Source organism: Balaenoptera acutorostrata, chromosome 18 (genome assembly GCF_949987535.1).
Source record: "Balaenoptera acutorostrata chromosome 18, mBalAcu1.1, whole genome shotgun sequence".
In the NCBI taxonomy this organism is placed as follows: Eukaryota; Metazoa; Chordata; class Mammalia; order Artiodactyla; family Balaenopteridae; genus Balaenoptera; species Balaenoptera acutorostrata.
The window spans coordinates 8,527,006-8,550,603 of NC_080081.1; the positions used below are offsets into that span (position 1 = coordinate 8,527,006).

General features: G+C 39.8%; 1 protein-coding gene across 1 annotated transcript in view; it reads left to right on the top strand.

Moving 5' to 3' along the window:
• Positions 1-23,279, top strand: part of CCDC168 (coiled-coil domain containing 168) — a 29,128-nt gene extending 5,849 nt beyond the window's left edge. Inside the window, 1 exon segment of the mRNA XM_057532912.1 lies at positions 1,709-23,279. Coding sequence (XP_057388895.1) covers positions 1,709-22,265 — 20,557 coding nt within the window. The 3' untranslated portion in view covers positions 22,266-23,279.
• Positions 23,280-23,598: the final 319 nt, after the last annotated feature.

Here is a 23,598-nt window from a genome sequence, read left to right on the forward strand (position 1 = left end):
TAGGTGTATTAGGGTTCTCCAGAGAGAACCATTGGAAGATAGATTAATAGATAGACAGATAAATATAAAAGGAGATTTATAGGAATTGGGTCACATGGTTATGGAGGCTGAGAAGTCCCATGGTGTGCCATCTAAAAGCTGGAGAACAAAGAAAGCAAGTGATATAGTTCAGTCCAAGGCAGAAGCCCTGTGGGGAGGGGGTGTGCAGCACTGGCGTAAGTCTCAGAGTCCAAAGGCCCAAGAACCAGGGGCTCTGATGTCTGAGGGCAGGAGAAGATGGACGTCCCGAGAAGAGAGAGGGAGAGTTTGCGCTTCCTCCGTCTTTTTGTTCTATTCAGGCCCTTAATGGATTGGATGATGCCCACCCAGTTGGTGAGGACATATCTTCTTTACTCAGTCTACTGATTCAAATGCTAATCTCCTCCAGAAACATCCTCACAGACACTCAGAAAGAGTGTTTTACTGGCTTTCTGGGCATCCCTCAGCCCAGTCAAGTTGACACATAAAATTAACCATCACAGTTGGTAACAAAGATGTGTATACAGCCTGTATATTAGATATTAATAAATTCTCTTAACAGTTGAGAGAAGTTGAAAAAGTATTTAACATATTTTAAATATTCACCTAATAATTTTGTGTTCTCTATGAAAAACGGCAATCAGTAGTTTAGCTGAAACTACTCCAAATTCTAATTAGCAGAATCCAAATCAATGAGATTTTCCTGTATAAAAAAGCATTTAGAAAAAATGATTTTTGTGATGGGGTATATTTTGATGATTTTATATATTATCTTCATTGTTTATGATGAAGCATTATTTAAAGTAGGGTCATTCTTCCAGTAAAGTACAAGATAATCTATGTTCCCTGAACAGACAGCTACCAGAATTTCTGACTTAGCCTATATGAGTTTCAGTTGATGACTTTAGGCTGCCTTACCATTAAACAAAACTTAAGGTGCATCAGAATCACCTGGAGAGCTTGTTAAAACTCAGATTTCTGGGCCCCATCCCCAGGTGTCTGATTCAGTAGGTCTAGGGTGGGGCCTGAGATTTTGCATTTCTGCTCATTTCCCAAGTGATGCTGATGCTGCTGGTCTGAGCATTGTTAGACCAAGCCTAATCATTTGAGGTAGAAAGGATATTGGAGAATCCACATCCATGATTGTTATTTCAGCCCAAAAGTATGTTGAGAAGCAGTACCCTAAAATGTAGGCTTTTCTCTTGATCAAAAACAAACAGCTGTTAAAATAATCTGGACTTATTTATAGAAAGCTATAGTTTATGGTATTGGACATTCTTCTGTGGTACCTCTTAAAGTTCCATAAGGATATTTTTACTCTTGTCAAAACTTTCCTACACAGAACAGAAACAAACTGATATTCCTTTTAAAAGGATATAATCTTAACCTGCAACTTTGACTGTCAAAATAGACAGTCAAAAGTAGACTTTTGGACAGGTTTTTGAGGAAGAATCCCTCATTCTCCTAGATATGAAAATAATTTACTTCACTTTGTCAGTGGATTGATTTATTAAATGAATGACACTAGGTAACGAATTAGTGTGTAATGTGGACAATGACTTTCCAATTTATCTCTATACTGAGCTATGTTTTTATAGACTATTGGGCTTCCTTAAATCTAGAAGAGAGTTCCTGTAGAAAATAGGTCCTCAGTGACAATTGATTTACACACTGCTTTCTTATATTTCAGAGTTGATGACTTTTCAGAAAGAACAACTACTTCATCACTTACATCTGAAGGAAATGAACGTAACTTTGGAGACAGAGTTTCACTGCCAGATGAACCAACGCGGGCAAGTACCAGTGAAAGTAAATATCGCCTAAGTCACTTTAGTGAAAGTCATGAGCCATCTTCAGATGGTACTAGCTCGTCTTTGTCACTGTTTCATTCAGAAGTACAGGGAAATTTTCCAAGGTGCAGAGGGTGTCCTGAAAACGAACATGAAACAATACAGTTTTCATCTAAGAAATTATTTTCCATAATGAAAGACAACGAAAATAAAAATTTGATGTTTTCTTCTGACTTTAACTTTTCAAGAATTTCTAGAATCATTATAGAAAGTGAAGATATAGATGTGGCACCATGCCCTCCTGCCCATTTATTACTTTCTAGAGACCAAGTCAGACTTCTGGAAGAAAATGTGAGAAATCAAATTCCTTTAAAATCCAAAGCTACTTTAGAGAGTAAAACTACCTATCTGTACTCAAGGTCTCAAGAGCCCTTGATTCAGAATCAACATTCTGTTAGAAGGGACATTTCTGCCGAAGCACAAGATTCTTTTCTGGGACAAAGTGCTCTTCCGAATCAAGATTTTTCTGAAGCCCAATTTACTAGTCAAGCCCAACAACTTGTTAACAACCAGGTATCAATCAATAGCCAGCCTGATATCAAGGCCAGATACATTGCTCTGCCTCAAGATTTGATGAGGAAACCACTTTCCAGCAGCACACAAGACTCCTTCCAGACCCAAGATAGGGACAGGAGCCAACATTTGGTCCAAGTCCCACATTCTGTTGAGACTCAAGATTCAATCAAGGACCTAGAGTCTGATACAAAACACTCAGAAGAGGCCCAATATTCTGTTTGGTTTGAAGATTCAAACAAGATTCAATATTCAATCCCAGGGCAAGATAATATTTTTAATAATGCCAGACATCTAGTTTTAACTCTAAGCCCAAATTCAGTTGCTAATGTGATGCCACAACTAAAGAGTGCAAAGACAAAGGGCCAGAAACAAATTGCTAGCTCAGAATTAAACCAGTATCCTGCATATGGCTCAGTGCCTCTTTCACCTACCATGACCAGGCAGAAAAACAGAAGAAAAACATTACACAGTAAAAGTAAATTTAGTCTCAAAGTTCTACCTCAAAAGTCAAAGAAAACACCAACTTCATGGGTATTTCAAATCACAGTATGTCACACTTCAGAATATAGCAAGTTAAGACACAGTTATAAAACTAAGAAGAAAGAGTTACATCAAAGAAAAGGTATATCAGGTTTAGCATTGCGTCTTATTTATGCTTTCAAGCTTGTTCCTCCTTATATTAGGAAGTATTCCAGGAAAAGACTAGCGAAATTTATGCCAGGTTTAACAGGATGTAGGCATTTTCTGCTGAAGCAAAATAAGTCACTGTATGCAGAGAAAGTCAACTATGCAGGGCCTGTTGAGAAAAGAGGAACCTCAGGGAGTACTAAAAACGAAAAGCATCATGGCAGAGACAATAAAGAACTAAAAAACATTTCACCACAAATTCCACCTCAGCTAGAAGAGTCTTTCATGGTCAATATTTATCAACAAAAAGCACCTTGTTCTTCATTAATAGAAACAAACTGGAAGAATAAAGACTCTCTTAAAGACCCAATTTTACAAGCAAAGGAAATGGACATTACAGAGTTTTGTGCCCCAAATAGTGAAAAAACATCTGACCTGCATATTGCAAAGCATGAGACACCTTTAGAAGAAGCTATATCAGCACCTTTGCAGAAATTTGATTCCTCTCCCAAAATGGAGTCAGACAGAAGAATGAAAACATGCGAGGACCTAAAAAGTACAGAGAATTCACATCTTCTACTTACAAGTGGAGAGAAGTTACCAACTAGTACGTCAGAAATGCAAAGGTGCTTTCCAAAGGGAAATACCCATGAAAAAGAAGATTTTCCTGAAATTGTTCTGGGGTCTTCAGATGTCAATTTGCTCATTTCACTAGGAACCAAAAAGCATAAAAGCAGTGAACAGTCAGCAGGTGTAGAAATTCAAGAGAGTCCAGAAGGTGTAATTGAGAAGGAAAAGAAACCATTAATAGTTAATGTTACAGAAGATGGTGACCTAAGTGAAAGTGAGGAACTCGAATGCAACACTAGAAGCAGCATAAAAAATAGGCAAGATGAAAGAATATCTGATGCATTTCACGATGCCACTCACACTGCCCTTTCTGAACCACCTCATATGGAAATGCAGAGTGGATTAAAAACCAAGACAGATACATCAAGAATAGGGCTTAGTCATTCAGCGGTAAAGCAAGATGAATTACCAGATGACAAAAAAACATGGAGTGCAGAATACATTGAGAAGAGATGTATATTTAAAAAACCACAAGAACATGACAGAGAGGAAGAACAACAGGCTCTGCAAGAAGCAGATCCACAGCTAACACCAGGTTTCAGGTTCAGTCTACAACTAAAGCAGAAGCCCAAGTACGTCAAATTTGAAATAGGACAGAGCTGTTCAGAAAGTAGAACAACTCAAAATGAAGAGCTAGAGGTACAACCACACACTCTTTCTACAGAAACGACTGTGGGCACTGGTCCATGCCCCACAATGGATCCATTTCAAGTTGAGAAGGTGAAGCAAAGCACAGACAGACCTACAGGCAGGGAAACTGCAGATCCAGTGCATCCTCTTACAGTGTCACAGAGCTTGCCAGTTTTAACTGAAACAACAGAACATGGTGTCCCATTGTGTGGAAGCCCCGGAAAGCCCCTGGATGATCAAATTACAGAAGAAAAGGAATACTTAAAAAGAGTTTTACCTGAAGTTGCCCTGGGGTCTCTCCATAGGCGTATGCTTCCTTTATCAAGTGTACGCTTGATAAATGTACGCTGTCTCAACCATGTAATTACGAAAGTAAAGACGCCACCAATACATCGTAGAAGAAGATTGAGAGATGATTTCAAAATCATGATTAAACAAATACTGCAAGATGAAACTGTGGCAGATATGCTTCTGAATGTTATTGACCCTCACGTGTCTATTTTGCCTTATATTATAACACACAGCAGATTAAATGCAGAGAATCACAGTCATACCAAGCTAAAACAAGAGATAGCAGAAGTTGAAAGAGAAGAAAAGTGTTCAGATACCATTACTAAAGGAAGTGACTCTGGAGACACACCAGAAGCAGCTAAATTGCAAGATGAAGTGAGTGGGGAAAAAGAAGCTTCACCAGAAGCAGTCCTTGAGGATCGCTGGAACCTCAGATTGGATGCATATCCAGAGAAAGAGCTTAAAACAAAGAAAGAAATGCAACAACCAATCACATTGGCAGAAATCATGATGGAGTCTGTTTACTCGGCCATAACAGATCCATTTCATGCTGAGAATATGAAGAAAAGCCTGACCACACAAACAGATTTAAGATGCACTGCACATTCTGAGATGCCTCCTCCAGCATCAGAAAAATCACTGATTGGAGACCCTTTAACAACAAGAGAAAGTGATGTTCGAGATTATGGAAGTGATACAAGGGAAATGGTTTATTCTTTTGCAGAAACAAAGGCAGAATTACCCAAAGATTTACCAGCAATTTTCCCAGAGACTTTTAATTGCCACATGCCTGTTTTATCTCATTCTAAAGTGAAGAAAAATAGAGTAAGATTCTCACACCTAGAAAGTAGAGTGAAGTCCAAGTCTGTACACATGAAAGCATTGAAGCCATCAATTTCACAAATATGTAATATCACAGGTCATAGAAAGAAACTGGAATCTGACTTTAAGGCCAAGTTTGAAAAGATCAACCAAGCTAATGGGCTGGATTATGAATTTCTAAACACCCTTTACTCTCCTGTGTACAGCAGGTTACAAGGAGAGACAAACAGCTTCTGCCATGCTCAGGTAAAGCTCCAGGGACTAGCACATGAGGGGAGACCACAGTATGTTGATTTCTTTGATAAGAGTAGTGCATTCTATGACAGAGAAGGAAAAGTACAAGATGGAGAGGAAGAGGAGCAAAAAACGTTGCTAGTAACTGCTCCGCAGCATACCCAGTGCCTCTGGATCAATGGGTATCAAGGGAAAGAGACCCACCTTGCCGAACCAGACCCAGCACTGGACCGTTTAACACAGGAACAAGATATACAGCACCGAACATGCTTTACACAAATTGCTTCGCAGACTGGCCTCCAGATGGGTCCTCGAGAAGCTAAGGAACTCCAGAAGATCAACAAACCAGAAGATGACATAACAGCCCCTACGGGTCTGGAGATTCCAGCTCCCGAGGCAGGGAACTCATCACTTGATAAACTTTTGAACACTACAACAGAGTGTGGCTTACCATCTGGTGGAAACCTTAAAAGGGAACTAGATTCTTATTTTGTGGGGAAAAATTCAGAGTTACCAGAAAATTTGCAAGTGACCTTCCCACGGTTTTCTGATTCTGTTGACCCCTTTGTTTCTAAATCTAAAAGAAAGAAAAACATATTAAAATTAGCAAGGAAGCAAAAAACAGTGAGTCGTAGGTATAGAACTATGAGAGAACAAAAACCATCAATTTTGCATATGCTTAATGGCAGGCAGAGCAAGGCACTGCAATGCAATTTAAAAACAAAGATGAAGAATCCACAGCAAAATAAAAATATAGCAGATGCATTTTTGGATATCATTCACTTCAAGGTGCCTACTTTGCCCAACATCAAAATGAGTATTGGATTAAATGTGGAGACAGATATGCAAACGGTAACAAGACTTAGTCATATGCAGCTAGTGCAAGGGAAATCGCCAAATGGAAGAAAAATATGTTGCCCAGATTCTATCAATATGAGTAGTTTATCTAACAGTGTGAAAGATGGGGAGGAGAAGGCAGGGGAACAAGATTTACCAGCTCCAGAGACTAGCCAAGGCCTCATATTCAATATATATCAGAAGAAGAATCATGACCTTGTCAAATCACATGAGGAACTGAAACAACCAGGAAGTATAAATATTCAGGTACAACCACAAACACATTTTGCACAGATTATTTTAAGCTCTGCTTCATGCCCTACATTGGATCAGTTTCAACTTAGAAAGCTAGAGAGCTATGCTAGGTTTTCACCTCCAATGTCAGGAGAAGCAGAGATTGATGAACACATATTTTCTGCAAGAGAATGTGGTGTTCCATCTGATGCAAACCATCAAAAGGAACAAGCTGATGGTATTGAAAAGAAAGAGACAGTGACTTTAGATTTCTGCCTGGCTTCTTTATCTATATCCAAAAGCAAGAGAAACTTCAAACAGTATTCAGACTTGAAAACCTTAATGAAGCCCAAATGTGGAATTTTAAAAGCAAAGAAACCATCAATTTCAAACATGTTCAATATCAAGGGTGGTGCTAGCCCAAATCATAGAAAAGAATTGGGATATAACTTAACAACCAAAATTAAAGAGGTGGATGAAGGTGAAAAAATGGCAGACGACAGGTACTCCCTCACGTCTATTATACCTGCTGTTAATAGGTATAGCAAGAGAGAAAGGGAAAAAAACATGTTGTTAGGAGAAAAAAGACTCAGTTCTAAACAAGTAAAGCGAGAGATATCACCACATGAAGGTAATATTACTCCAGGTGACACCAAAGAAACCAATCTTCAAGATGAAGAGGAAGAAGAAGGTGAACAGGAGATGTTGTTAAAGATAATTCCACAGCACAGCCAGCATTTCGTCTTCTGTTCAGGCCAGAGGAAGGAGCTTGACCTTCACAAATGGGGAAACAAAGGACGTGGGAAAATTCTGTTTGTTACAGAACAAGACGTCCCACGACAAATGCAGCTTCCAGATCCAACCCAGGCAGAGGAGCCAAAGAGAAGCCAGCAGACACTAAATGGCACGGTGTGGTCAGCGAGTTCAACCCTTCCCTTTCTAAAGTCAAAGGAATCACTAATTGGTCGAGTTTTAATTGATACAATGAAATGCGATGTCCCAAGTAATGGGAGATGTACGGGGGACCTGTACGATCATGGTAAAGAGGAAAAGACAGAGTTTAAAGAAGATCTACAAGCAACTGTCCTGGGGTCTTTGGATGCCTCCACACCTGATCTGTTTGAATCTAAGAGGCAGAGAAAGACACTTACATGTAGAGCCTTAAAAAGTAAAATGAGTCCCAGATGTGTTATTATGAAGACAAGGAAGGCACCAATTTCACAGATATTTAATATCCCTGGGAATGGTTGTCTAAAAGCCCTACCTCCAAAAACCCTGAAATCACAGATTGTTGACTTTTTAATTCAGATAAAATACTCTGGGGTACTGGAAGATCTTACTGCAGAGAGAAAGGAAGGAGTAGCCCAAGAATTACCAGCAGCAATTCCAGAGGTTTTGGATTTATCCACACTTGCTTTACCTGTGTCGAAAAGAAAGAGAAACAACTCAAAACTTACAGACAAGAGAAATAAAATGAGTCCCAAATGTGTAACTTTGAAGGCAAAGAAGACACCGATTTCAAAGACGTTTAGCGTCACAAAAGGTGGTGCACCAAGCCGTGGTAGGCAATTGGAATGCAACTTCAAAACCATGAGGAAACAAGGTCAGTCTGTGGCAGCTGTCATCCTGAATGCCTTTTCCTCTCCCATGGCGGTTTCACTGGACATGAAAGTGCATAACAGAAGTAAAGTAGAGATGGACATGCCGTGGAAGATGAGGTTCAGTCATGAGCTGCAACACCAAGGGCAGTGGCCAGATGGAGAAAGAGCCTCGTGTCCCTCTTCCAGGGGCGAGAAGGGCAGGGCCTCAAATGTCAGGAAGGAAGTCAAAGACCTCGGTGGAGAAGCAGCGCCATGGAATTCCCAACACCTCACTATCCATGCTCCTAACATGAAGGAACCTCGCTTTGTGAAATCAGATCTAAAATGGAAGTATTCAGCAAGGAAAAAAATCCCAGAATCGCTTACCATAGCTCAGGAGCTGCAGCAACACACACTTTTCACACAAAGTGTATTGCCTTCTGTGTCTTGCTCTATTTTGAATTCACTTCCATTTGAGAAGCTACCAAAAAGAACAAAACCACAGAGTCCAAAGATTTTATCTCCAATGACAGGGATATCACTTAGTGAACCTTTAATTGTCAAAGCACCGACTGATACCCTATCTGAAAGAGGCCCTGCAAAGGAACTTGCTAGTTCTATTCCAGAGGAAAAAATAGGGTTACCAAAGGATTTACGAGTGAGAACCCTGAAGTCTTTTGGTATCTACATGCCAGCGTCACCTAAAATTAAAAGGTTGAGAAATGCAGCACTAACCCCTAAGTCTAGAACTGGGAAAGCCCAGATGGCATCGATTTTAAAGACAACTAATATCACTAGGTCTGGTGCCCCCAGCCATGGAAAGGAACAGGTCTGCACCTTGGATGACATGGCCAAAGAAATATCTCAAAGTATGTCAAATATATTTATGAATACCTTTTTTTCACCTACACCTGTTTTACCTGCCATCAAAACACACAAAAAACTGAAAGCAAAGAAAGACCCATTAAGCAAAAAAGTCAATATTATACAGTTAAAACAAGAGGAAGGGAAAAGAGTGTGTAAATATACCTCTAATAAATGGAGCATCTCAAGCAGCACATCAGAATCAAGATCGCAAAATGAAAAAGAAAAAAAGGGCAAGGAAGTTTTATTCGAAGCAGGTCTACAATTCCTGAATAGGACCGGAAGTAGAAAAGATCAAAATATGCTTATTACAGAGCGAGAAGCGTGGCAACAAGCACTAGTTTTGGAAAATATGTTGGAGTTTATTTGTTCTCCTCTGATAATTCCATTTCAAACTGAAGAGCTGAAAAAGAATATCCTACCACAAACAGACATACTGCATAGAATAAGTGAAAAGAGTTCACGTCTAAAAAGAGGGAAAGCAATGTTTGATGGTCTTTTAATTGATGAGACAGTGTATAGGACTACGTCTGATCAGAGCCCCACAAGGAAGCTGGATGTTCCCAGTGCAGCTTCCCTACAACTTGAAGGAGAAGAGGAAGACATAAAAACTCAAAAAATAACAAAATACACAGTTGATCAAAATATCCCACCTCCCAAGTCAGGGATCTCAGTGCTTGGAGATCCATATAATGAAAGCTCTAGAAGGAAAGTGGGTGGTCGTATTGCCAAGAAACATAAAGAGTTGCCAAGAGATTTACTAACAATGTCCATGATGTCTGTTTTACCTGAATCTAAAAGGCAGAAAAAGGCATTAAAATTTCCAGGAAGGAAAGATCTTATGGGTCCCAAATGTATAACAACGAAGGCAAAGAAGCCCCTTTTTTCACAGGTGCTTAATATCACTAAGGATGGTCATCTGTACTGTAGAAAGGAAGAGGAAGGCCATTTAAAGTCTATGATAAAGGACATGCAACAAAATAGAGGTATAGGTGATGCGTTTTTATCTCCCACACCTGTTTCAACTGATAACAAAATAGATATTGAAATTGATAGCACACCAAAAACAGGGACGGATCGACCAAGAGTGAAAATATACAACCATACCTATCCAGAGCTAGAGAAATCACCAAGTGATGGGGAAGCATGGGAGGCCAATTTGGCTGATACACAAAGCAGATCCAGCAACACAGGTGAAATGAATGTGCCACATAAAAAGGAAAAGGAAAACATCCCAGAAATGTTAGCAGAATCAATTCTGCACTATAGTCAACACTTCCATTTCAGTTCCCATCATATGAAAAATCTTGGCCCTTGCAAACCAAAATCTAAACTGAATAGTTCAGAAGGCAGAAGGACTTGGAATTTGTCTTGTGCCATGCAAAATATGAGGCAAGAAGAACACATTAGAGAAACTATTTTAGAGACTGTTTCTAGAAACGTGATGAATTTTATTCGAGTACAAACATTGAAGAAAAGTCTTCATACTCAAGAGGGAATACAATATATGGTAGGTCTAAAGACCCCATTTCCAAAAGCTAGAAAATCAGAGACTGGTTCCATACAATGTGATGGTCTCTGGGATGGAAATCCGAGGAGGAAATGGGATCGTCCTATTTCTAAGAAAAAGACATGGAATCAAAGTGACTTAGTAAGAACTGTCTTAAAGCCTTTAGATTTCTCCAGCCTTGATTCGTCTGAACCCAAAAGCCAGAGTTACACATTAGAGGTTGTAGACAAGAAAAATACAACGAGTCCCAAGCAGGTAATTCTGGAGGCAGAGAAACCATCAATTTTACAGGTGCTTAATAGCACAAGGTGTCTTACAGGAAGCCATAGAAAAAAACCCCACAAAGTTAAGTACAAGATAAGAGAGAGGCGATGGAATGAAAGTGTGAGAGAGACATTACTCCTCACCACTGAGGGAACTAAGATTCCAACGCCCAAGTTAGTGATTGATCAACTCTCATTCGATACAGCAGCGAGGGACACTCTGTATAATGACAGAACACGTCACAAAAATCTGGATGGTCTTATTACAGAGAAAAAGGCAGAGTTGGAGGAAAACTTAGCCACAACTCTCTTGGGGCCTTTAGATTTATTCACTCCTGTTTTATCTGACTCTGAAAGCCAAATAAACACAGTACAAGAGAAAATCATACTGAATCCCAGATGTTTAGCTCTGAAGAAAAAGGAGCCACTCATTTCACAGATACTTAAAATCAATAGGCAGTTTGCCACAAAGCAGAGGACAAAACTTAGATCCAATTTAAAAACCAAAATGAAAGAGATTTGGCAAGGTAAAAATGTGGCTGTTATATTTACAAATGCCATTTACTTCGCATTGGATACCTCTGACGTTAAAAGGCAAAGCAGATTCAAAACAGAGATAGACAGAGTATCAAGGTTTAGTCCTGTACAACCAACACACATGGAGTCGCCAGTTGAAAGCCGAGTAATTTTACAATTAGTTAATGCCACAGGTCATGCTGCTTTAAGCATTAATAAGGAACAGGAACAGGAACAGCGGATGGACATAGAGAGAGAGAAAACTGTGTTAAATGCAGACCTAAAATCTACAGATGCTTCTACGTCTATTCCACCGCACATAAAAATGGAGCAGTCACCTAGTACCTGGGGTAACTATGAAGAATCTTCTGAAAAGAGAAATGCCCTGAACAAAGCAAAAGTTACAGAGGAAGAAGAGTATGAACAACAGGTTTTGTTTGGAACACCTCCACAAAATACCCAGCCATTTGAGTTTCTACAAATGAGACAGCAAGAACCATGTGTCTCAGGAACCATCCAGAATTCTGCTTATGCTTACAATCCTAAATATCCTAAAATCATAAAACATAAAGCTAATGCAAAAGCAGCAGGTGTGAAAAACACTACGCACACTGAACAGGTAAAATTGAAGGCAAAGAAACCACTTGTTTCCCTGATGTGTAACACAACAGGTTATGGAACCCAAAGCAACGAAAAGGAAACGAGGTGTAACATCAAGAAACAGAAGCCGGGGTTCCAGCAAGGTAAAGCTGAGGTAGAGTTAGTCCTGAAAACTATTTGTGACTCTGGGTCTATTCCACCTCAAATTCAAGCGTTGATGGAAGCAGAAAGGGAGAAAGGCAAGGCACAAAGGCTGATACACATTCCTCCAGAGCCAAAGCTGGAGAAAGCGCTAAACAGAAGACAAATAGCATTTTCACAGTCCATTGCTAAGAGTGCTAAATCAAGAAATATATATAAAACAAGCAATGTGCAGATAGGTAAAGGTAAATCAGGTGTGAAACTGATAAACCTGTTTACTTCCTTACCATCTCTATCACATCCTAATTTGATTTCAAGAACAAAAGGAGGAAGAGATAAGTCAGGAACACCATGGAACTGCCTTCCACCACTAAACCTCCAGGCATCATCAAATATCAGGAAAACATCATTTGCAGAGTCAATTAATAGAGACAGTTTAAGCAACATAATAGAATCAAAACAACGTTTGCCCCAGAAAAAGAAGGAAGATGGAGACAATATAGTATATATGAAAGATATAAGGGGCTGCAAATGTGCCCCTTTTAAAAGAAAGAAAAAACTTTTTACACATACACTGCATGGAAACGAACCACAGTGGAACAATAAAGAACAAGAGAAAATGATGCAGGAAGATAAGAGTGATCTAGTTGTAGTTCAGAATAAGCCCTATGTTTCCATTCTGTCTTCACCTCACCTGGAATGGGGTCCTGCAGTGAAAGAAGAGGCATACATGCGAGGAGTATCAGGGTTCTGCCTTCCACCATTGACCCTCCAGGAATTGTCAGATGCAGTGATAATATGTGAGGAGCCAACTGATGATATTTTAAGCAGCATAGAAAGATCAAAATATATGTCACAGGAAAATGAAGATAAAGTGGAAATGGCTTTGGAAGAGAAAAGGAATCCCAAAAGAATAGCTTTGGAGGCGAACCAGTCTCCAATTGCACGGGAATTACAGTTGAACATCAAAAAAAAAGAGGAAAAGATGCAGGAAGATAAAGATGAACGAGTTGGGATTCAGAGAAAATCTTGTGTTTCCATCTCTTCTCTGCCTTACTGTGAAGTGGACACAAGAAGGAAAGGAGAAGCAATCATGCTAAGAAAAACAAGATCCTCTTTTCTACAACCAAAACTCCAGGGTTCATCAGATACAGGAAACATAGCACATAAAAAGTCTGTTTATGGTGATAACTCAAACAATGTAAAAAAAGCCAAAGAACATATAATGCAGGAAGAAGAGGGGAGAGCAAAAATGGCAAAAGTCCTACCTTTGGAGAAAAAGAAACCACCAAGTTCACAGGAAATCCAGTTGGACATCAAAGAACAAAAGAAAAAGATACAAAGAATTCAGGGTGAACCAAATGTGATTTTGACATGTACTTCCATACCTGCTACTTCTTTTAAATTGGATACAAGAATAAAAGAGGCAGACTACAGAGCTGAAGTAAGAAGGTACTCTCTTCCAGAACCATCACACCAGAAATCATCAGATGTAGTGAAAAAAGAAAATAAAGAGTTCATCAAGGGTGATAGCACAAGTGATGTACAAGCAGCAAACGTATATATGCCCCAGAAAGGAAAGGATAGAGGAAAAATAGTAAATATGAAATATATAATGTACTCCAAAGAGACAACTTCCAAGGCAAAGGTATTACCACTTCCACATGTACCCAATACCCCTGGCAGGTGTAGCCCCCAAATTAGAGAAGTACAGACAAACAGAAGAAAAGACTTGGGACATGTACAGGAAAGAAGAAGTGAACTAGATGAGGTTCTGACAGGACCTTGTCTACCTCAGTTTACATTAAGCAAAGTTATAGAAGGCAAGAAAGAGAAGCAAGGAGTAATAAAACCCGGTATTCCATCCTCATGGCACAGGGAATCATCAAATGCAGAGAAATTAAAATACACACTGTCACCTGTGAATGATATCTCAAGTGATTTGAAAAGAACAAAATACATGACACAGAAAGAAGAGGATAAAGCAAATATTTTTGTGAGAGACCTAATGCATCCCAAGTGCTTAGCTTTGAAGGCAAAGAAATCACCCCTTTTCCATATACTCAAAGCAAAGAAACTGCAAGTGAACATCAAAGAGCAAGTGAAAAGGGGGCAAGAAGGCAGAAGGGACACAGTCGTGCTTCTGAGCAAAATTTGTCCTTTTGTCACTTCCTCAGTTCATCTTAAATTTGACACAACAACAGAAGAAGAAGGTGGTCCAGGAATCATAAGGAATTATGTGCCACCCCCTGAGCTCCAAGATTCATTGCCTTCAGTGCAGATAGCACCTCCAAGGTCAACTGATAGCCACAGAAAGAAAGGAAAACAACATCCACCACCGAAAGAAAAGGACAGAGTACAAACAGCAGCCATGAGCGGCTCAGTGTGCGCCAGTGGCACAGATTTCAAGGCAAAGACATCGGCCCCTCCTCATGTGTTCAGTGTTGCTGAGCACGGTGCTCTAAGTAGGAGAAAGGAACCATGGCCGAGCATTGAGGAGAGCATAGAACAGGGGCAGGGAAGAACAGAAGACCTTGACATGGCTCCAACAAAAACTCCTCCTTCCTCGCCTTCTGTATCTCACCGTAGATGGGATGCAGGAACCAAAGGAGACGAAGACTTGCCTGCAGTTGCAGGATTCTCTCCTTCACCATTTCAGCTCCCTGCGTCATCAGCTGCAGGGAAAATCAGATATGCAGAGTCCAGTCAAGGTATTAGCTCATGTAATGTAATAATAAAAACTAATGGACATATGCCATATAGAGAGACAAAGGTCAGAGTAAAAACAAAAGACAAGAAAGATAGAATATACCCCAAAATAATAACTTTGGAAGCCCATACATCCCCACTTACACATCTACTCAGTAGAAACAGACTACCTTTGAATGTCAAAGAGCAAGGGAAGGAAGTGCAGGACAGCAAAGGTGAGCCAGAAATTGTTCTGAGGGAAACTCGTGCCTCCTTACTTTCTCCATCTTACCTGAAATGGGACACTAGCAGGAATGAAAAGGAAGACACAGAAAGAATAACACAATCCTGTTTTTCACCACTGAAGGTTTATGATCCATTCAATCCAAGCAAAAAAGCAGATGCTAAGTCATTTGATGGTTATTTGTTAAAAGACAAAGATAGACTCAAAACAGGTATTGAAGACAAAGTGCTCCCAAGTGAAAAAGCAGATACTAGGTCATGTGATGGTTATATGTTAAAAGGGGAAGTTAGACTCAAAACAGATACTCAAGACAAAGTGCTCCTGATATCTATGCATCAGAACACAAAGGAATTACCACTTTCACATGTACGTGATACCAAAGAATTGAAGTGGAAAATTAAAGAGCAAAAGAGAAGGGTACAGAGAGAGGACAGTGAACTAGTCACAAAACGGAAAAACATTTATACTTCTTTACTGGCTCTACCATATCGTAAATCTGATACAACAGAAGGAGAGGGGTACATGATAAGAATTACAAAATTGCCTCTCCCACAAGCACAGTCCAAGGAATCATCAGAATATGCTGAAACCAATGAGGGACAACTTTCAAAAGATGTAAAAAAATTAAAAGAACACATGCTACAGAAAGAAGAGAAGGAGAGAGAGAAATATGTGGATATGAATAGTAGAGTGGACCACAATAATATGGATTTGGAAGCAAAGGAATCACCTATTTTACTTACATACAATCTAAGTGACCTTCAGTGGAAAACTAAAGGGCAAGAAGGGAAGGTTCAGGAAGATAAATGGGAGCCGGGTGATGTAACACTGACTGAGACTTGCACTTCTAAATCTTCTCCTCTTCACCTTGACAAAAACACCAGCATCAGAGAAGAGGGCATGCCAATGTTATCAAGACCCTCTTTTCCCCCAGTAAACTTCCAGAAATCATCAGGTTCTGAGGAAGTGGTACATGCAGAGCCAGTGGCTAGTGATACTGTCATCAGTCCCCCAAAAGAAAAACATTTGCCCCAGAACAAGGAAGAGGATGGAGTAGAAAGAGGAAACCTCGTGTCCCCCAAACATCATGAAAAGGAGATGCAGAAAAGTAAAGATGGACCAGATATGGTTCTGACCAAATCTTCTACTTCATCACCATCTCTCCCTGCCCTCAAATTGGATAAAGAAGTACAAGTCAATGATGAAATGCTAGCACTTAAAAGGTCTGTTTTGCCGAGAATATCGTATGCAGGGGAAATGGTACATACAGATTCAACTAGTGGTGATACCATGAAAGATGTTCAAAACCTGACCAAATCTTCTACTTCATCACCATCTCTCCCAGCCGTCAAATTGGATAAAGAAGTACAAGTCAATAATGAAATGCTAGCACTTAAAAGGTCTGTTTTGCTGAGAATATCGTATGCAGGGGAAAGAGTACATACAGATTCAATCAGTGCTGATACCATGAAAGTTGGTCAAAACCTGATGAAATGTTCTACTTCATCACCATCTCTCCCTGCCCTCAAAATAGATAAAGAAATACAAGTCGACAATGAAATGCTAGCACTTAAAAGGTCTGTTTTGCTGAGAATATCGTATGCAGGGGAAAGAGTACATACAGATTCAATCAGTGCTGATACCATGAAAGTTGGTCAAAACCTGACGAAATGTTCTACTTCATCACCATCTCTCCCTGCCCTCAAAATAGATAAAGAAATACAAGTCAACAATGAAATGCTAGCACTTAAAAGGTCTGTTTTGCCCAGAATATCAAATGCAGGGCAAATAGTACATACATATTCAATTAGTGGTGATACCATGAAAGATGCTCAAAACGAGGAACAACCTATGCCTGAGAAAGAAGAGAGGGAAAGAGAAAAAACGGTAGATAGGAGAGGTGCGACGCACACCAAAGATATAACTTTGAAGTCCAAGAAGTCACCTTCTTCATATATGCTCCACAGAACAGAATTACATCTGAACATTGGAGGGATAGAGCAAAAGAAACAGGAAAGTCAAGGTAAACCACCCAGTACGGTGGTAAGAAACATTTATGTTTCCAAACCTCCAACTAAGCTGAAATTGGATAAAGGTACACAAGTAGATGAAGGAAGGCTTGGAATTAAAAAACCCTCTCTACTTCCACGAATGCTTTCAGCATTATCAGATGCAAAGAAGAGACCAGATACGAAGGGAATTGGTAGTGATGTAATAAAAAGAAAACAACATATGTCAGAGAAAGAAAAAAAGTATGATGTGAAAAAAGTAGATATGAGGCTCAGGACACATCACAAAGAGGCAACGATTTCACCAATACCACATGTCCTTAGTACAAAGGAATTTGTGCTGAATGTTATTAAAGAGCCAGGGGGAAAAGTGCACAAAGGTAAAGATGAACCATGTATGGTTCTGACAAGAACTTTTCTTTCCATCCCATCAGCACCTCTTTATCTAGAGTCAGGGAGCAAAACAGACAAAGACACACCAGGAATCATGGGATCCTCTCGTCCACAGCAGAATCTCCAGGAATCATCAGATACCCAGAAAACAGCAATTAGAGAGTCAGCTGCTGGTGAGAGTGAAATTGTTAAAAATACAGAACACTCGGTGCCAGAAGAGGCCGTGCAACAGTGGACCTCAAACTTCATGATCAGTGTACAGCGAAGGAAAGAACCTCCACAAGTCAAATCTGAAGGATATTTGAGTCGGTTACTTTTAAATTCACAGCATGAGGACTTTTATTTCACAGGATTTGGTACCATTACAAGTGGGAAAAGGCTGGAATGTTTCTTTTCAGGGCCAGAAGCTCAGCGAGAAAAATACAAACCAGAAACTTTTACTATGGTTCTTTCCTTCCCCATGATGGATCTAACTAAAATCGAAAATCTGAAGAAAGAAACAGAAATAATGAATAACTTAAACCATAAAATAAGTCCTCAGGTTTTAGTTTCACTTCCAAGGAAACTATCCAAGGACATATATGCCACACTTGGCTCCCCTGTCAGTTCAGAAGGATTTTCTGCTTCAGAGCAAGGTGCCTACCAACAAGAAACTTTATCAAAAGCATCTCCAGGATCTGCAGAGTCATGTAAATTTGATAGGCCAGAGGAAGACAGACGAAATAATGAAAAAATAAGTGAAATGTCCTCTCCCAAAGTGTTAGCACCACAGACAAAGGAATCACTTGAGAAAATGAATATCACAGAGTCAAATGACCCCCAAAATATAGAAAAAGAAGTTGTCATGAAAAAGCAAGTGTTGGTGCAGTCTGGGAGTGGACAGAAGACCAGGGTGGATTCTAGCCTTTCTCTGAAGATTCCACTTCAAAATGTAAAGCAGAAGACACCACTGGAAATAGATATGCACAAGCAAACTACAGTGTACCCCGGAATACAAATACTACCAGGAATACACATGGATATTACAGAGTTTGATGCCCAAAGAGGGAACAGGGAGCAGACATTGCTTGTTCCAGAACAAGAGGAACACAGTCTAGAATCACCTCAGAAGTCTATTTCCTCCTGCTGGACTTTTGCACTTCAATCTGGAGATCTGGAGGAAAAAAACAAAACTGACACAAGCTCTACTAGAAATCTGGTGCAAAAAAGGTTACAAATAAAAGAAGAGATATTACAAATAGACACAAATATAGCTGTCCATCTGGAAGAGGACAAAATAGAAATGCACAAACACACCGTTGTTAATCTGGAGAAGGAGACAATAAAAATGGACAAAAGCAATACAGTAAACCTGAACACTGCATCTCTAAAGGCAGAGGAACCTCAAATTAAGAGTCAGGTAATCACTCATATGGCAAACAGCTGCCTAACCAAGCAAAAACATAAAAAGGAACGAGAAGTGTCTGGTGCAAAACAAAACATTCAGCTACAAAAAATGTTTCAAAAACATGTTCTGGATTCATTTTACGCCTATATTCCTCTTTCTCCCAAATTTGGAGGCCAGAAAGGCAGATTAACAATAGCAGACTTGAAAAGAGAATTGAGCCCCAAATATTTAAATATGAAAACCCCAAAGCATCCAGTTCTACAGATTCTAGGCAATACAGGACATGGTACTCCAAGCAATCGAAAGAAATTAGAGTATAACTTTAACAAACCAAAGAAAATAGCTTTGTGGAGAGAAGATGCCTCAGGAATATTTGTCAGAAGTCTTTCTATTTCCATGATGAGTCCATCTCAGACTAAAGAAACAGTAAAATCTGAGACAAACCTAGAAAGAGCAAAGAGAACCTGTCTTTCAAAATTCCAGAAGAAATCACCAAACGCTAGTGAAACTATGAAGAGGGACAGCTCAAGCACTGTAAAAGAAGGAGACCAGAATTTTACAAAGACAGTTCCACAGGATTCCCAGCCCTTCACGGTGGATGAACGACAAATGCACAAACTTCCTAGTGTCAAATCAGAAGCAAACCTTAGCAGTGAAATATATAAAAATTTAGCTCCACAGACAAAAGAAAGTGTTGTTCCACGCGATGATATCTCAAGGATCGTAAAAGAACCTGACTTGCTTATGATCAAGCAAGAGAAGGCACCAAAACCCATTCAGACACCTACAGAGTGTCCATTCATGTCTAAAGATCCAAAGGAAAATGTGGAAACTCACATGAGAAGTACCCTAAATATGAATAGTTTTCCTCCATGGGTAGAAGAACCACAAGATGAGACTCAACTATTTGATACCATGGAGTGTGCCTCGCCACCCAAGCATAGGGATCAGAGTGAACGTGTGCAGGACACAGCCATACAAAAGGTCCAGCAACAAAAACCTTCTCCAGGAACTGTGCCTGTACCACCCCAAGTTAAAAGTAATGAAATAAAAATAGTGGCAGATAGTCCAAGTGCAGAAAGTTTACTTCCTCTTTATGAAGCAATTAAAAATGTCATTGAATCCCAGGTAAAAAATATGATTCGAGACAAATTTTTTCCTAATATACTGGAAAAAGTAAAAAACAATAAGACTGATGATTGGAAGTCACCACCTTTGGCAGGGGGTCCAGATGCAACATCCATGACAATACATCACAAATTGCAGCCAAAACCTATTTTAGAAAATTTTACTTGCAAAGAAAAAACCAAGCCCACTAATCATTTAGAGTCAAAAGCACCTGAAATAAAACTGAATTTGATACCAGAGATGGTAAAACAATCCTTCCAAAAGTTCAACTTTTATCAAAAACTGGCTATTTCAAAGCATAACAGTTGGAAGCTCTATCCAAGACATAAAAAAATGTTCTTTTTGTCTCTGGAAGGGATTGATACTATAGAATTTAACCTAAAGCACAAATACCAAAAAGACTCACCTCCTGTCAGCTGTATGAAGTCACTGATTGTTAATGTTTCAAGGGGCAGTGAAAAGATCATTACAAAGTTAAAGAGTATAAATGAGCTAGAAAGTGGAACATCTCCTTTGACTTCTGCTAGAGAGATGACATTGCCTCATATTCTCCAAAACTATTCAGTAGGAGAAAAAAACAAACTTCTCATACACTTTTCTATGAAGACACTGGAGATTCAAATGAAAGCCTTTCCCAGAATTGTAAGAGAATCTTACACGATGGCCAGGGCTCAGGATGGAAGGAAACCTTTATCTAAATGTATTCATTCTGGTGTCAAAGTACCAAAACGAAAAAACAGAGTTTTGTTACTTTTTGAGGAAAAATCTCTTCATCAAATAGATCTTGATTTACAATACAAATACCTTCATTTTCTCCTGGGCTCTCCAGTCAAAAGTATGTTCCCTAAGCCAAATGCACTTCCCAAACATATTCTTAAAGTACAGACAGTTGCAATACGTAAAAAAATAGACAATAGTGGAGAAAGTGGTGGTCTTTCCATTGATACAAGCCCGTTAGAAGAACATATCTCTTTCAAAAAGCAAAGTTTCCATGAAAACTCATCATTAGTCAGAAATTTCTTGGAGCCCACCCAGGTGTGTGCCTCTGACCCTGATCAACACAACACAGTGCAGAAAGATACCATGGCTCTTTCAAAGTTAAAATCTCATGTGACTCCAGAAAAAGATAAACAATGTCATGTATGGTTTCAAGAAACAAATACATGTGAATCTGTTGACTTAAAGACTCAGGAAAAGACTCAGGATTTAGTTGATTCCCATTCAATTCAGAATTTTGAAGATTTTACTGATAGTCAGACAAATATTGAGAGTTCAGATAACTTGGAGGAATGTTCAGCTCTTGATGTACACGAGAGTGAAGAATGTATGTTTTCAGATGCCAACCCTTATTTAAGTTGGAAATCACAGAATATTCTGTTTGAATTACAGAAAGGCATGCCTGTGGAAAATCTCTACAAGAAGAAAAAAATCAAAACTGATTTGAAACCACTTTACAGTGAAGATTCAGGTTCCCATCATATTAGAGGCTATCAAAAACATTCCTCAATTGTGACACCACCTTCTTATGAATCCCACAAAAGCAGGAAACATAGGTCATCCTCCAAAATGACACCACCTTCTTATGAATCTCACAAAAGCAGGAAACATAGGTCATCTTCCAAAATGCGACCTCCTGACCCGTGGTGTCACAGTTCCTTAAATACTGTAGAGGTTTTGTCTGTATCATCTTCCGTTCTGTTCAGTGAAGAGAAGCTTTCGCAGACTACAGGGAGCGGAAAACGTTATTCTTTAGTCCCCTTAATGGAATCAGACATTAAATTACATCTTGCAAAAAGCCAAGGCAAACCTCACAGGCATTCAGAAAGCAAAGAACGGAAGAAGGCCAAATTGGATATATCTAGAAAGAACAACACTCCTTGGGAATGTGATGACAGTTATACACAGAGTAAAGAGAAACACACAAGAAAGGAGAAAGTACGGGATTATGAGTCAGAAAGATCAGATTATTTCCCAAGCAAACATAAGTCAGCATCAAAACCTCCTCAAGAGGATATCAGCTTCCATTCTGAAGGAAAACAAAACCAGCCATTTTTTTATGCCTGTATACCATCAGACTCGCTCTAGATTATACCCCAAACCGTTCGCTGGACTATTCCCCCCAACACTTTAAGGAAGAAGAACTTCAGAATTCCCCTGGTGGCCAAGATTTCAAGTTCTTGCAACATATGGAGTTCATCCAAAAAGCTGCTGGGGTCGCTGTTAGGGTCCTTCAGCCTCGCTCGTCAAAAATGATGTTACCATATCAAGATTCATCTCGAGGGGAAAGCTGGTCACTCTTGTGATATTCTTTGAAAAATACAATCATATAAAGTCAAATGGTTTCCTCATGAAGTGTTTTCTAAACTGATACCTTTTATTTCTACAGTAGATTTGCACAGTTCTGGGAGGGATGGATGGGAAAGCAGATGATTTCCGGTTTGGTCCAGCCATGCGTGAAATCTCCCCTCAGTTTATGCTACCTCCTTATAATCCCCAGAGGAGAAGCCCACAGATGCCCAAGCCCCCTTCCCACCCTTCCCACGCCCCCCCCCCCATGACTGAAGGGTGAGTCGGAGGAATTGTAGCCCATACATGAGATTGGGAGCACCCTGAAAGGTAGGAGGACATAGATACTGAAGGGAGACAGTTTCAAGTAGCAGCGAGGGTTCAACAATGTCAGATGTCACAAGATACAGGGATAAGTACTGGTTTTGAGAACCCAGTTTCCTCTGACGGCTTTGTCCTTGTCCCCAACCACAAGTGGAACCCACAGCAGCTCTGTGACCCGTACCTGCTCACCACCTGCCATGGCTAGGGCATCAAGGCACTTGGGGACCTCGGCACAGAGCACCTGCCACTGCATCCTCTGGGAGGGGCAGGGAGCCACCCCACAGCACTGCCAGGTGAAGGGAGACACCTCTCAGTGCACCTGAACTACCTGCCCTCCTCTTACCACCTGCCCTGGGCTGCCAGGGCCCTGGTGGGGGATGGAGCAGGTCCACCTGTAGACAGAGGTGATTGTGAGATGCAGTGTGATCTGGAGCACTACCAGCAGTGCACCCTCACCTTTGCCCTCAGGGCTGGTGACCCCGCCCCCTGCCCCCAGGCTCTTGCAGGAGGCCCAGGAAAGCTGAGTTGACCCAGGGGCTGCCAGGAGAAGAACCCAGATGTGTGAGATTGGGGGTGGGGTGGTGGTGGAATTTTTAGCGCCAAGTGAATTTTTTTGAATGTATTTTGTACTGGCTTATTTCTTGTATGTAAATAAAATATTGGTCTCATTTGGAAAACAAAAACATTTTTTTTGCCTCATAAAAATTCCATAATGTTAATCATTTTATTATATTTTTCATATCACCATTATATTCATGCTAGGATAACAATGCTTCCTCTATTATAAATGCTACTTGATCTCTTTAAAACACATATTTCCTATGTGTGGAATATTTGGGCATGCTTAATAAAATACAAAACTATAAATATTTCCAATTTGTTTTTTACCAAGGAAAGTATCTAATTGTATACAACTTACACACAACTTCTAATTTTAATAATAGAAACAATGAAATTGTTTCACTTCTTGACATTT